At 42.0% G+C, this 15,985-nt stretch overlaps 2 protein-coding genes across 2 annotated transcripts in view; one reads left to right on the top strand and one right to left on the bottom strand.

Annotated features, from left to right (window-relative positions):
• The window catches only part of abcg8 (ATP-binding cassette, sub-family G (WHITE), member 8), a 30,964-nt gene extending 24,441 nt beyond the window's left edge, over positions 1–6,523 (bottom strand). The window contains exons 1-4 of the mRNA XM_067988451.1: positions 6,503–6,523; positions 6,149–6,259; positions 2,289–2,445; positions 74–312 (exon numbers count right to left, since the gene is read on the bottom strand). Coding sequence (XP_067844552.1) covers positions 74–312; positions 2,289–2,445; positions 6,149–6,259; positions 6,503–6,523 — 528 coding nt within the window. The remainder of the gene's footprint in view (positions 1–73; positions 313–2,288; positions 2,446–6,148; positions 6,260–6,502) is intronic.
• A 463-nt stretch (positions 6,524–6,986) lies between these two features.
• The window catches only part of abcg5 (ATP-binding cassette, sub-family G (WHITE), member 5), a 33,112-nt gene continuing 24,113 nt past the window's right edge, over positions 6,987–15,985 (top strand). The window contains exons 1-2 of the mRNA XM_067988450.1: positions 6,987–7,093; positions 13,812–13,933. Coding sequence (XP_067844551.1) covers positions 6,987–7,093; positions 13,812–13,933 — 229 coding nt within the window. The remainder of the gene's footprint in view (positions 7,094–13,811; positions 13,934–15,985) is intronic.

The following is a 15,985-nucleotide window of genomic DNA, read 5'->3' as shown; positions in this document are numbered from 1 at the left end:
TCTAGCAAAGAGCTGGCATAGACATGATGGGCCAATGGCCTCCTTCTGTGCTATAAACTTCTTTGATTCTTACCCTTTTGTTTCTTTGTTTTTCTGAGAAGTCTTTTGGAAGACGCAACTTTGCAACAAATGTTAATGTTTCTCTTACAGTGAGGTTGGGTAATAATCGGTCATCCTGTCGCACGTGTGCAATACACTTTTTAACCAGCTGCCTGTTGATTGGTTTTTCATTGATCAATATTTTGCCAGATTTGACTTTTCCTCCTTCATCTCTGCAGGTGATGATGTCAAGTAAAGATGTCTTTCCACTCCCTGTTTATTCATAAATTAAGAAAAATAATTCAAATATCATTTAATTGTATTTTAAAGACCTATTTCCAAGGCCTGCTCTGATGGCTCAGTTCATAACACCACACCCCAGTGTGGAGGTGAGCCATTGAAATTGGGAAGACTCACAAATTTGATCGGTGGCCAGCATGAGGCAGTGCCTACTGGAGATAGAATTCTAGGGAGCTGAAAGGTATATTTACTCACAATTTTTTTTTGTTTCTTCCTTTGAGCAGGGAGAGATAATTAGTGCTCATTGATATGAAGGATTATCCGTGCTGGACCATACATATTTGTTCCACTTTCTTTGCGGCCATTTTCAGAATCAGAACCCCTGATCTGAACTCAGACTATTTGATGCTGATACTGAGTGCTAAATAAAATGAGGAGATCTGAATTGTGGTGCCCATTGCTGCCCACCAGGGATTGAGTCAGGAACCTTTCTGGCCTACATCACAGGCTTTCAACTGGGTTCCCAGACTGTAGAGAGTTCCCAAGAGGATACCAGGGTCCTTGAAAGGATCAGATTTTGGTCTGTCTGCCATCAATTTTCTGGCATTATCTCTGTTGCTATAGACTAATACAACAGGCTTTTGGCAATGCTTTCCTTTGGATAGCTAACATCTATTGAAGGTTAGGACAGGGGACCCCGGTACTGTATCAGCATTTTAAGGGGATAACTAAGAGTGTATCAATGTTTGCAGGGGGCCACTGGGAGTGCATTAACATCAGCAGAAGTTTGAAACCACTGATCTATATAGCTCAGCTCCAAATTGAGACGTGCACTTGTTAACTGAACCACTTGGAGAGCTCTAGATGGCTCTAGATAAAGAGCTTTAGCTCTTTAATGTAATTAGAAATTCTGGCATACACTGCTGTCATTGAAAAATCTGAGTCAGGGAAAGTCCATTGTTATGTTAGTGAATACATTTAAAATAAAAGATACTACCTTCAGAGAATTGACACTATTCAAAATGCCACATGCAATAAAAGTCAAGTTTTCCATATTTCAATTATTGGTTCCATATTTTTAAAATCTGTGTCCAACATTATCTGAAGGGTGTAACCTAATGTTATTTTTTTCTTGAAGACAATGACTCAACTTGGACTAGAGTTCCTCAGGCATTGACAGCCCTCCAGTATCTTAACAAAGTGGCAATTCTTCACTTGTTAATCCAGACTGTAAGCATTGGCAGGCTATTCAACCATTGAGGGCATCAAAGCCAAGCCCAATAATGTTCTCATCCAGGCTCAGTTTCCACAAGGGGTCACTGGGCAGAAATCAGGAGTGGGAACCCCAGTTGATTTTTTCTCTCTCCCAATGCCTAGAACACTGAGACCAATTGTAGTAGCCCTACTGCTGCATCAGCTGAAATCACCTAATTCAGCAAACTCAGCATTGACCAGACCAGCATGGGCTGTATAGTTCAGTAACATGTTCTGCATTGCATTTATGCATTAAGCCACCAAGGTAGCTCCATGACAATGTTAAGAGGAGTCATTGGGAGGAGGTGGGGGGGGGGGCATTGGTGGAGAGGATGAAATTAGTCTTTGAATAAAAAAGACAGAATACTCAATTTTCTCTGTTATAAATGACATGTTAACAAAAATCAAATTCTCAGAAGTCGTTTGTTTCAAAGTCGTGTGTCTCTGTGATTTAGTTAATAGCTTGTTACAAACTCAGAAAGAGTGGCATTGTCTTGTTTTTCATTAAAAGAGGAATTTCAGTGCTAAGTACATAAATTTGTATATATATAAATATAGTATAGATTTCCTTATGACACACTGCCAGTGCTGAGGCTCAGCCCTCCCCTTCTGCCCCTTCCCCTCACCAGAGCTCACAGCCAGAAATTGCACGTGCCCAACATATAATTTTCCATTCATAAATTAATATATGCACTAGGAGTACACAATCAGAAAATTTATCCAATAAAGAGAACACTAATTTGAATGATTCTTACCAGAACTCCCTATAACAGCCAACATCTGCCCACTTCTGACTTTAAGATTTAGATTCTTCAGAGCTATTATCTGTCCATCTGGACTTGAGTTCCATTCCCATGGCATTTGTAATTCTGCCAGCTTTTCATACCAGGGGATCTGTGCTGTAGTATTTACCTGCATTTGGTAGGCAAGAAATACATATTAAAGCGTGCCAATAAAGGTCTTAAGAAAACTTGTCTCATAGAAGAAGCTAATAATTTCTACACAGCACCTTTTGCTTAAAAGCACATCAGACGCCCCAAATGGCTCAGTGGGTAAATGCACTGCATGGTGTGATACTGAATTAGGTGGACTGGGAAGATCCGAGATTCGTGCTGAGTTAGCTGATCTTGGGTGGGGTGGTGGTGGAGTTGCTACAGTTGGCCTTACTGCCCCTGGATTAAGGGACAGTGAGGCCCTGGTCACTGTCATTTAACTCTCATTGGAAAGTTTGTGTGTTTGACACCGGATCAGACTGGATTGAGTTTGACTAGGATGTCCTCCTCATTCAAATAGTCAGTCATGGCCTAGCTTCATACATGAAGATTGGGTGAGGTACTGGAGGCACTGTGGAACTATACACCTTCTTGAATCAGTACCTTTAGGAGAGGACAGGATTGGATGTAGCAGCAATGCCCATCACAGCCAAATAGCCTGCCAAAAGTGATTGCTTAGGGGCGTACATGAAGAATGGCCACTTGGGTAACATGCTGAAGGGCTAATGGCACTGTGGAACTGTACTCCAGCTTTAAGCTGTATCTTCAGAAAATGAAAGGATAAAATTGGCAACAATAAATTGCTACTTTTTAATTTTACTTACAATGCAGCTTTATTGGAGCTGTACGCTTAAATTTTGACATAAGGCATTGCTAAAAATACAGCTTTAATGTTTACCCAGTGTTGTCCAGAACCATGATCTATTTTTACAATTTTATAAATCATGATTTTTTAAAGATATCCATTAAGTATTAAAATCATTAAGTGGGTCACAACATTCTATTTCCAAATGGATTGAAACCTCCTATGTCAGGCTCTGTCTATGAAAAAAATCTATTTTAAAAGTATTCGTTACATCTGTAGGTGATGTTGTGATAGCTGTTTACAACGTTAAAAGTGCTGTAACATAACATTAGTGGCAAAACCTCTCACAGGTACTGTCATTTGGCACCAAGACTCAGTATGCAGTTCTACAACAATGCCACTGGGTGACAGCACAGGAATCTGTCAGTCCTCATCACAGGCCATCAATGCAAGGAGGAAAGCTTTTAAGTTCTGTACTATTTGGCAAATTGCTTAAAATTAGTCCTCAGCTGTCTTTGATTTTCCAATAAAATGTGGCCATTTCTCAATGTCACCACTCGAGAATAGTCTGACCCATAGTCTGACCCATTATACAGCCTTCCTTTATTTTTGTGTCTGAGACTGGGATCTCCCTGGACACTTCCTGCTGAATTTAAAGTTGGAGCCCTGTGGAGTGAATGAATGCCTCCCCTTCCCCCAGGATGTTAATCCTTGCCGATGGGAGGGAAGTGGAGTTCATTGCAATACCCCTTTCCCTTGCTGACGTGGTAATTCGGGCACTTAGTTGTGACCCTCCGTCTGCATTGCCACAAGAGATTGATTATATGTATGGATCACTACAGTGCCACATAAAAGCCATCAGAAAGTAGCATTACTATCTCAAGGCTTGACTCCAAAATTCTGGTCTAGACAATAACAAAGAGAAACCAGGTCAACAAAAAAAAACAGGTCAGGAGTGAAGTGTGTTCATTTATCTCATGCTACCCTTGCCTGTAAAAGTTCTTTTAAAGCAAAATAAATAAATTCACACCCGGCCTGTTTTGGGGTTTACTTTTGGTGCTTATCTTTTATCTTTGGTTTGTTCTCGCAGTCTTGTTGAAAAAATCCTAAAAGTCATTGAATGTTTTAAATCCCTAAAGTAAATACTATCCTTGTGCTTACGTGTGCAGCTGATACACTATTCTTGTGCTTAGATATGCAGTTGTGTATTTTCCATGCTACATACTTAAAATGTGCATAAAATACAGCAATTTCACCATTGAAATATAAAGCACTGAAAAAGCAATTTTAACATTTAATATTCAAATGCGCTCCATTTAAATTAATTTCTGTAGCGTCCCAAATAAATGTTATACTATTACGATCAATATTACTTATTACTATTCCACTTTTGAAGCTTTCTTTTAACTGAGTTGGTATAATAATGGAAATATGCAGGCAGGTTACCAAAATAAATGACTGTACTATAAAACGATCTAAAAAGTGTTTTATAATTTTTTGGGTTTAAATCAATAACATGCTAATGTAAATCATATCGAAATCATTTAAATGTGACAGTGTCACTGTAAAAATGAGACCCGGCTCTCTTCCCACCCCCAAACAAAAATGTTGGCTAAACGTTTTTGTCCGAAGACTTTTTGAAGTACAGGTACGCTGTAAAGACTCCAATCTTCCTCCTTTTTGCTAAGGGGACCAAAACATGTTTTTCTCCAAACAAATTGAAATGGGAATGCAATTTGCAGAAATGTGCTGTTTTCAAACAGGTGATTTAGGAAAATTGATAGAAGCAACAAAAAAAAAGTCACAGTGAATTAAGATGCAAAATAATTACAGGCAGCCATAACAGATCGATTCCAAAGCCTCACATGCCCACTGTACTATGCTCACGTAGATCAAAGGGCATTGTGAGGAGATATCCTCCAATAGTGGCATGTCTGGTGCAGTCTTGTATCATCGTATAGTTATGTACAAGTGAAATAAAATGAAAGTGAAAGACTTACATTTATATAGCGCCTTTCACAACCTCAGGATGTCCTAAGGTGCTTTACAGCCGATTAAGTACTTTTGAAGTGTAGACACTGTTGTAAGGTAGAAATAGGCGTCTGAAAATGCTGAGCTCACAGCAACAGAAACCACTTGCACCGAATCCCACTAATGGGTGCTACATCTGTGCTTTCAGTCAGAAAATTTCTCTACTATTCACATCTCTCACTGCTTGAAAATCTCCCTCTTCATTAAGTTCACTAACTCCAGCTCTGACCTGGGGTAAAATACAACACTCTCTTTTCGATGCGACTCTGCAGCTGGCCTTATTTACTATTTTTTTCTGGAGTGGGAATGCTGGACGCTAACTAAGCCCAGATGAATTATCCACTGGCGTTTTCTTCCGACATTCTACCACCCTTTACTCATACCTACTTTATTTTGCTAATGTTACAGAATACAGGAATGTCATACCCAGCATCCCACTTGAAACATTTTTGGACATTGGTATCGTCTAGTAAATAAGGAGCAGGCATGCTACAAGTATCAGTGACAGGCTGATTACCTGTATTCTGCAACGCAGAGTTGGAGACCTTAGTTGCGTTGTTACCTCCTACCTCACTCCACTTTCTGCCTAGGGATAATGAAGCAGACTCAGAGCATCGCTCAAGGGCTTGTGAATACTGGTTAAATGTTAGAAAAGAACCAGTGTGACATTCCGTTGTTGCAAAGGACTGGACTTAAACTTTATCTGACAGTGAAACTGCAGCATTGCCGGATTACTGCTGGAGGTAGTCTCACGTCTTTTGGTCTCGTGTGTTCGGAGTCCGATCACCAAACCAGCACCCAAGTTATACTGCCATTAATGCATCGATGCAGACTTGAAATTACTTTGCGCCCCAAGTTTAAACAAATAAATACAAACATTCTCAATACACAAACACTAAGACTGCATTTCTACTTCTTGCTTGTTGCAGAACTATTTAGCGATCTGAAATAGTCGCGAACATTCAATTCAGCCTCCAGATCGATCCAAACAAGAGATGTCACTCGCCTCATAATTGAGGTCCCGCACTTGGATGAGGTTGGGTTTGCCGCTGTAAGTGAAGTAAAGACTGTTTTCCTCCTCTAGCGTACAGAACACCTGATCTCGGAGACGGCCAGTCTGATGAATAAAAAAGACAAAATGGAAATACGCCTAAAAGACACTAAAACTCAAAATAATCACATATGAAACATGCAGAATATAAATCAGCAAAACGTAAAATAGCAACAGAGTAGAATAGTGAAGAAAATTCAAACACAAACAGAAAACTCTGGAGACATTAAGCAACATCTGTGGAGATAACATAAGTCGTCAGTCGAGGTTTCAGGTCGAAGACCCTTCCTCAGGACTGGAAAAACTCACGTTCAGCTGGTTCGCCTCCATAGTTTTGGTCATTTGCTGCATCCTCAGGAAAGTTGAACTTTATCCCCCAAATAAATAAATAAGTAAAGAACGGAAATGTAAGCCAAGGGGTTTGCGTTTCAGTGGTGGGCTCTAGTTTGTGCGAGCAATGCCATGCCATGCCCTGCCCTGCCCTGTGCACCGAGTCAGTGCAGCGGTGCCCGGGAGCTGTGGGTTTTAAAGGAACCCGCTCACGCGCCAGTCCCCGGCACCGCCTCGCGCCGTCGGTCCAAGGGTTGATACCACCGCGCTCGCGGCTCCACGTCCAGCTCATCGGCCGGACTTCCTCACATACCCGAGTGCACAGGGACAGGGAGGGAGGGAGAGGGAGGGAAGGCGGCGGGATTTCTTGTTATCGTTTCGGTTAAATGCGTATTTTGTTGCTTTTTAAATTTTTGCATTTTTAAACATTACACCTTTTGCTTTTTACTTTTTCGTTTGGAAAATGAGCTGTTCGGTAAGGGAAGAATGCCGCGACAATCAAACGCAAAACCCTGATTCACCGGGAAAAACAGGAATAGTCTGTGTGAATCACCTCAATTACACCGTCAGGTAAACACAATCCTCTCTCTTAACTTTTAAATTGCAGTGAGGGGTTGAGAGGGTGGCGGCGGCTTCACTCCTTCAAATGTCAATAAATAGCTTAAAATCACTTTATTCCAAAGAGTGAAGGGATGCTTTTTAGAAAACAAACACCAAATGTATAGTCCAAACTCAATTGAATTCAACACTGAAATTATAGCTGAGGACAGATACAAATTGATGTTTTAATAAGTATAAGACGGTGAATGGAAGTCGAAATAAGTAAGACTTGACAGATCAAATCCCGCTAGTTTTACAGATTTGCCTTCAGTTGCAGTACCAGAAGTAAACGTGTTTAAATTTAGGAAGTATTAAGATACAACACTTCTTGAATCCTTAATACACATCACACCACAAATAATGCATTCCAACAAGTTTAAAACTCTTACTCATAAATAAAATTTTCTTCTCAATCAGTTACAGTATATTAAAATTCCGGACAAAAAGCTTCGAAATATGATTGTTAGTAAATGGCTAACAGTTTTAGAAAATGACATTTTTTTCTAACAGCTCTGTTTTCATCATGTGATTTGGTTAGCAATAAGCTTACAATATGTGTGTATATTGATAGCTGTATCAGATATAATTTTTATTCTATATAAATTAAAAACAGGAAAGGCACAACAGGCCGTTCAATATCCAAAAGAGATATTCCAGTAAAAGTATTGTTACAACAGTTAATTTCAGATATAGAATACTTCCTTCTTCAAATATTCAAGCATGCACTATACACTTAAAGTAACAAACCAGTGGATTCAGGTATGCATCGCTAGACAGCAGCAAGTCCTGAAGGTTCTCACAACCCGATATGGCATCATTAACCATTAGGTTGGACCCTTGGAACGGAATGAATTTCCATTTATGTAACGCCTTTCACGACCCCAGATCGTCCCAAAGCGCTTCACATCCAATGAATTACTTTTTTAAAAAATGAATTACTTTTGAAGTGCTTCATCCATACTGGTGGTATAAGGGGTTTACCCTGGATGTTTACCTGTTCATTTCAGATGCAGATTCACTTGCAGTGCATTTCCAATATTTTCTGATTTTAGTTCAGATTTTCAGCTTTCCTTTTAATTTTTATATAAATGTAATGGGTTTCATCAGCAAGTACAGGAATAATTGGCATGTGGGGGCTACCTACCTTCACAATTTGCTTGATGGCACCAAAAAGAGGGAGAGAGAATATGCTGCTTCAGATGTAATGAGTTTTTTATATATGTTAGATAACATAAGAGGGTGTAACTGTGAGCGAGGCCATGTTTTTTGGCAGGTGGGAGACCCGATCCTTTGTCCCCTTCACCGTCAGGTCCGACTTCATGAAGGTACTGGGGATCTGGTTCGGGGGGCCCCTGGCCTGCACAAGGAACTGGGAGGAGCGGATCGCCAAGGCCAAACAGCAGCTTGGTATGTGGTGGGGCGATCCCTCTCCATAACCGGCAGGAACCTGGTGATAAGGTGTGAGTTACTCGCGGTTTTGTTCTACGTGGCTGGGGTCTGGCCCATTCCCCACAACTCCGTCACCACAGTCACCTGAGCTAGCTTCCACTTTGTCTGGAGGACCAAGGTAGAACGCGTCCGCAGGGTCATCATGTACAAGACCCCAGACAAAAGGGGGGAAGAGTGTCCCCAATGCCACTCTGATCCTGATGGCCACCTTTGCAGTGGCTGCCTCAGGATGTGTGTAGAGCGCCAGAATGCAAATACCAAGTGTCACTACGTGCTGAGTTTCTACCTGTCCAACACACTGAGAAGGCTGGGTCTGGCCATGCTGGCCGAGCGAGCGCAGGACGTCCCATCCAGCTGGACTGTTTCCCCCCCCCCCCCCCCCCCAACCTGTCCCAGGTGGAGAAGTTCCTGAGGAGGAACCCCTTTGACCACACGGCTGTCAGGCAGTGGCTGACACAGAACGTTCTGAGAGCCCTGCAGGTAAAGGAGAGGGTGGACTCGATCGTGCATTTCCCTGACCAGACAGTCGATGCCATTTGGCAGAATATCTCGTCGCCGGAACTGACCAAACAGGCACAAGGGTGTAGCCTGGATGGTGGTGAGAAAGGCCCTCCCAGTGCGGTCCTTCCTACACGCATGGAATCTCAGCGTCACCGTGAGCTGCCCTCGAGGCAGCGGCGGGGAGGAGACCGTCGTCCACCTCCTGATGGACTGCCCCTTCGTGCAGAGGGTGTGGAGAGAGATGCGTTGGTATCTGTCCCGGTTCATCCCCAACAGCTCGGTAACACAGGACGCTGTGCTCTACGGGCTGTTCCCTGGAACACACACCGAGACAGATATCACCTGCAGCTGGAAGACCATCAACTCGGTGAAGGAGGCCCTTTGGTCTGCCTGAAACCTGCTGGACTTCCAGCTGAAGAAGCTGACCATGACCGAGTGTTGCTGACTGGCACACTTCAAGGTTCAGGAGTACGTGCTACGGGATGCACTGAAGCGAGGTGCGGCCTATGCAAAGGCTCTATGGGGAAAGGCCACCGTATAAAGCCACCCCACCTTGTATTGTACAGCATGTATTAGAAAATATGTACTGTGTTTTAAAATGGTAACAATGAGATCATAGTGTATACGATCTGTACTGTATTGCTTTGAACTGCAGTGCTGCATTTTGTGCCCTCTATTTGAACTGTGTGTAAACCATGTGTATCTTTAAATTTTATGAAATAAAGTATATTTTGAAATATACAAACAAAGAGGACGAATTTCACCCTGATGGTTGCTGACAACAAGGAAGGATTTGCACAAATTGTGTTGAGATGCCAATGAAGAGCAAGTCAGAGATTTCCCATAGTTTAATTACATGCATCAGCACCCCCTCGTACAGCTTGTAACAAACATCTGAATTTCTGCACAGCAGGGATTAAATTATTTTATGAAAAAGTAAAACATGAAAAGCTAAATAAAATTAAGTGCCCGAGTCTTCCAGATTATGCAAATCCAATATTTAAAGTCATTGCCACTTATCTACTTTGCATAACATTAAACATTGCTTTAATAGAGTTCAGGTTAAAAGAAAAATTGCAAATAGAAAGAGAAGAAAGGAAGAACTTGCATTTCTATTGTGCCTTTCACAACCTCAGGAAGCACGTCCCAAAGCACTTCACAGCCAATGAATTACTCTTGAAGTGTAGTCACTGTTGCAAAGTAGGCAAATGCTGGAAATCTGATATAGAAATAGAACATGCTGGAATTCACAGCACATCAGTCAGTATCTGAAAGAGAAAGATAGACTCAAGTCTCAAGACGTAATGTTTCATCAGAACTGGAATGGTCAGGCTGGCCAAATCACATTTAATAGAGTATTTTCATTTGATTATAAGACCATTTAAGACCATTAGTTTAAGGACTCATTTGAATAAAATTGCTTAATATCAGTTTTTGTTGCTAAACGTGTAAAGATGTATTTTATGAATTTATGCTCTGGCATGGAGATTCGTGAGCTGAGAGGACATATCTTCAACAACAACAACTTGCATTTATATAGCACTTATAAATTAAAAAGTGTCTGAATGTACTTCACAGTTAGGTGTAAGGAAAACAGATAAGAAGCCAGAGATTAGGAGAAGTGACAGAAAGCTTGGTCAAAAAGACGAGTTTCATGAAGGTTTTTAAAGGAGAGGGAAAAAGAGAGGTATGGGGACTGAATTTCAGATAGTATGATCTCGATGGCTGAAGGTTGTGCCATCAATGGCAAGTGAAAAAAAAGGGGGCATGCACAAAAGGCCAAAGTCAGAGGAATGAAGTGTTCACCAAGGATTGAGGAATAGACGTGATTGTAGAGATAAGGTGGGGCGAGGCTGAGGGACGGGAACCAATCTAGGTCAACAAAGATGGGTGAGCAGAACCTAGTACAGAATAGCATATGTACAACAGAGTTTTGGACAAGTAGGAGTTTATAGAGTGGAGAATGAAAAACCAGCCACAAGAGCATTGGAGTAGTCAAGTCTGGAGATGACGAAAAGGTTATCAGTGGCAAAGGGGCTGAGGTAGGGCAGAGACGGGCATTGTTGCAGAAGTGGAAGTAAGTGGTCTCTGTGATGGAATGGAAATGGGTTCAGAAACTCCGCTCAGGGTTGAACAGGTTGCTGAGGTTGCAAATGGTCAGGTTTAGTCTGAAACAGTGGCTGGGAGCAGGATGGATCCACAGAAAGGGAGTGAGGTTTGTGGTGGGGGCCAAAGATGATGGTTTCAGTCTTTCCACAAGTACTGTCCCCCTCCCCTTGAAAGCTTCTACCATCACCCCCCTCCTCAATAAACCCACCCTTGACCCTCTGTCCTTGCAAACTACCGCCCCATCTCCAACCTCCCTTTCCTCTCCAAAGTCCTTGAAGGTGTTGTCGCCTCCCAAATCCGTGCCCACCTTTTCCACAGTATTGAAACAGCCCTTATCAAAGTCACGAATGACATCCTGTGTGACTGTGACCATGGTAAACTATCCCTCCTCATCCTTCTCAAACTGTTTGCAGCCTTTGACCACACCACCCTCCTCCAACGTCCAGCTGGGTGGGACTGCAGTCATCTGGATCCATTCTTATCTATCCAGTCGTAGCCAGAGAATCACCTGCAATGGCTTCTCATCCCACTCATACACCGTTACCTCTGGAGTCCCCCAAGGATCTATCCTTGGACCCCCTCCTAGTTCTCATCTACATGCTGCCCCTTGGCGACATCATCCGAAAACACAACATCAGATTCCACATGTACGCTGATGACACCCAACTCTACCTCACCACCACCTCCCTTGATCCCTCCACTGTCTCTCATTTGTCACACTGCTTGTACGATGAGCAAAAATTACCTCCAACTAAATATTGGGAAGACCGAAGCCAGTGTCTTTGGTCCCCGCTGCAAACACCGTTCCCTTGCCACCGACTCCATCCCCCTCCCTGGCCACTGTCAGAGGCTGAACCAGACAGTTCGCAACCTTGGCATCCTATTTGACCATGAGATGAACTTCCAACCATATTTCCGTTCCATCACAAAGACCGCCTACTTCCACTTCCGTAACATCGCACATCTCCGCCCCTGCCTCAGCTCATCTGCTGCTTAAACCCTCATCAATGCCTTTGTTACCTCTAGACTCAACTATTCCAATGCTCTCCTGGCTGGCCTCCCATCTTCCACCCTCCATAAACTTGAGCTCATCCAAAACTCTGTTGCCCGTATCCTAACTCACACCAAGTCCTGTTCTCCCATCGTCCTGTGCTTGCTGACCAGTCAGGGGATGCCTGGATTTCAAAATTCTCATCCTTGTTTTCAAATCCCTCCATGGCCTTGGCCCTCCCTATCTCTGTAACCTTCTCCAGCCCTACAATCCTCCGAGACCTCTGCGCTCCTTCAATTCTTGCCTCTTGCGCATCCCCGATTTTAATCTCTCCACCATTGGTGGCCATGCCTTCAGTTGAGTCGGCCCTAAGCTCTGGAATTCCCTTTCTAAACCTCTCCGCCTCCCTCTCTTTAAGACGCTTCTTTAAACCTACCTCTTTGACTAAGCCTATCCTAATACCTCCTTTTGTGGCTCGGTGTCAAATTTTTATGATAACACTCCTGTGAAGCTCCTTGGGATGTTTTACTATGTTAAAGGAGCTATATAAATGCAAGTTGTTATTGTTGTTGAATTGCAATAAGTTATTGCTCATCAGGATTTTGAGGTCAGTGGGTCACACAAGGTTTGCCACCCAATAAAAGCTCTGCATTGGGATGGTGAATAATATCTGCCTTATTTTACACTTTTGTACATTTGTACTGTTACTGTGACCTTTATTGCAATGTCAACCCAAGGTTTTTGATTTCCTGGATAATTTGAGGTTAATCCTACCTTTTAAATTTTTTTAACTGAAGCTTTAAATCCAGTTTCCTAAGAGTGTGGTTTCCTAGACACTAAGGAGACACCATTTTCCCCCTACTTTACTAACAATGGAAACAAAGCCACACTTGTTAACACAGGACATTTCTAATTTCTGGTTGTTAAAATGATAAATTAGCATAACTGCACCCAGTTTACCACTGGATGGTTTAATTTGCTGTCAGCAGTGAATGTGAAAATGCAGGTGGTACAAGGCAGAAATAGTGTGAATGTTTACTGAGAAAACTGTTTTAACAATCCCTTGCAGGACAATTCCCCAATATGTTGTAAAAATTGTGTAACACATTTTAGCAATAAATTAGTGCATATTAGGTTTATTTTAAATGATCATTAATTTGTCCAGTTCCTTGTTGGTATGAGCCCAATTTTGACACCAAATTAACAATTTCACTTAGAGAGAGTAGGTGGGAAATGGAAAAATCTCTCATTGGTGCAATAGGGAGTATTCTTTTTAGGTGAGAACGGAGAAGAGGGTGCTTTACTGTGCCGTTAAATGTGTATACCTGACGATGTTGATACTGGTTGCTTAAACTGCAAAATGTTCCACTATCCAGTGCTAAATTCCTCAACTTGATGAGCACACAATTCACAAAGAAGTGATCAAGAAGTAATTGATCAGACTAGAACTTCATAAACCAGGAATGACTGAAACTGCTCCTATATTTACCAACTCACCCAACCAAAATCTTCTTTCAAGGTGGGAAAATATGCAAAACCTACTCTAAAATAATGCAAAATGATAAATCTGGAAAATTGTAATGGCTTTTTGTCTGGATGACTGTTCACCAGTTTATGTTTAAAATGATGTTCTTGCAGTGAGAGAGTTGGGCCTTGGTGGGACGTCCAGTCATACCATAAAAAGTGGACAAGGCATATCCTGAAAGATGTCTCGTTTTATGTGGAAAGTGGACAACTTATGGGAGTTTTAGGAAATTCTGGTAATGAATGCATTGATGCTACAAATAGTTTGCTTTGCAGCTCTTGTTCTTCCGATTTTTTTAAAACTTGCTTTTTCTCTCAATTTGCCTCATGTTTTTCCCCTTCTCTTTAGGTCTCCCACATCACACACTATGTTGGGTAGCTGCCAGTGCTAATCTGTTACTAGCCTTTAGCAAGTGGACAATACTCCCATGGTCAACCTCCTCCCCCATCCCAACTTGAACTCTCTGTTTAAGGAAATGCCTGGTGTCCGGTTGCTGTCTTCCTCTGATAGTATCTCAGAGATCAGGAACTGGCTGGGGAATCATGGATACAAACTATTTGCTTATCACTGGTTGGGATAGTACCTTGGAGCAATTTAATGCAGCCACGTTGAATGCCCTTGCCAACTTTCTCCCCTCTTCTGCTGAAGGTTTTGGCTATTACTGGGTACTGTCAACCCTCTGTTGTTTCTTGGCAGTTCCTCATGTAGTAGTTTAGACAGTGATGTTGGTAAAGTATTCAGCCTTGGGGAGGTGACGCAGCCAGACATGAATTTTTCCTCACCCACCTTCTCCTTACAGCAGAGAAGGTTGAGAGGAGATTTGATAGAAGTGTTCAAAATCATGACAGGTTTAGATAAAGTAAATAAAGAGAAACTGTTCCCATTGGCGGAAGGGTCGAGAACCAGAGGACACAGTTTTAAGGTGTTAGGCAAAAGAACCAAAAGTGACATGAGGAAAAACTTTTTTACGCAGCAAGTAGTTATGATCTGGAATGCGCTGCCTGAAAGGGTGGTGGAAGCAGATTCAATCGTGGCTTTCAAAAAAGAATTGGATAAATACTTGAAGGGAAAAAATTTGCAGGGCTACGGGGAAAGAGCGGGGCAATGGGACTAACTGGATTGCTCTTACAAAGAGCCGGCACGAGCCCAATGGGCCAAATGGCCTCCTTCTGTGTTGTAACCATTCTATGATTCTAACTTCAACTCTCCAGGTTAAAGATCAGGAGTGGGGATTTTTATTGTATTTTTCACTCCCATCTTCTCTAGCCCAGAGGTGCTGTTACCAGTTATAAAGTCCATTGCCACCCTGGCTGAGATCAGTTAACTCAGCATAGATCGAGAATTGAACCTGAACCTATCTGATCTGAATGACTCGATTCCACCAGATAGCTGCCAATCAGCCAGTTTTAGTAATAGTAGTAAAATAATTGGAAATATGCCATTGAAATGGCTGACCATTATAATTTGCTAATTATTTTGATCAGTAAGTAATGATTTTTATGAGATCTGGATAGTAGCTATTAAATGTAATAATTGGCCCAGAAATTGCTTAAAAAAGAACGGTGAGCTCAACAGCGCTCAAAGCTGTTAGTGAAATCGAGGAGCAAGTTCCGGTGTTCGCACATGGGCAGTGAAACACAGAAATCCGGAACTTGCTCCTCCTGGTTCGTCGGCGATTTGACAGCTTCAAATTAAAGGGATATCGCCGGCTGGAATCAGTGGAAACAAGGAACCAGTGCCAACTTGCTCAGCTGTCCAGCTGGAAAGTAAGTAAAACAAAACAGTTACGCTTAAAAATACCAGGTCTAAATGACTGCCAAACAATAAAAAAATAACTTTTAATAATGTGGAGTTTCATTACCCTTTATTTTAATAGTTTTTGGTCATTAAAAACATTTTGCTTTAAAAAAATTTTAAATTAAATTTTAAAAAAATTTCCCTTCTGTCTCTTTTATTTAATTTGATTATTTCTTATCCTCCCTTTTTTTCACTGTCTATAACTGTTTTAACAAATGATTTTAGTGTTGTGTCTTTCACTTCCTGGATTTTACATTCCAGCTTGCAGAAACTCTTCGCAGCATGTCAAAAATGCTGCAGTCTGATTGGTCCGGGGAGAAAGTGATCCTCTCACTTCTCCCAGGTCCGAGCTTCGCTTGAACTAACGCTGGGCTCTTCACCGCTTCCTATTAGAGGAAGTGCACCCAGTAAAGACCCCGGTAAGTTCGTGGGTTAGTATAAATCAATGGAGCTGTGAGCACTGTTGGTTCGCTGCTCCGAGCAATTTCTG

Source organism: Heptranchias perlo, chromosome 8, assembly GCF_035084215.1.
Source record: "Heptranchias perlo isolate sHepPer1 chromosome 8, sHepPer1.hap1, whole genome shotgun sequence".
In the NCBI taxonomy this organism is placed as follows: Eukaryota; Metazoa; Chordata; class Chondrichthyes; order Hexanchiformes; family Hexanchidae; genus Heptranchias; species Heptranchias perlo.
Note: the sequence above shows the minus strand (reverse complement) of the source record. Positions and strands in the feature narration are given on the sequence as shown.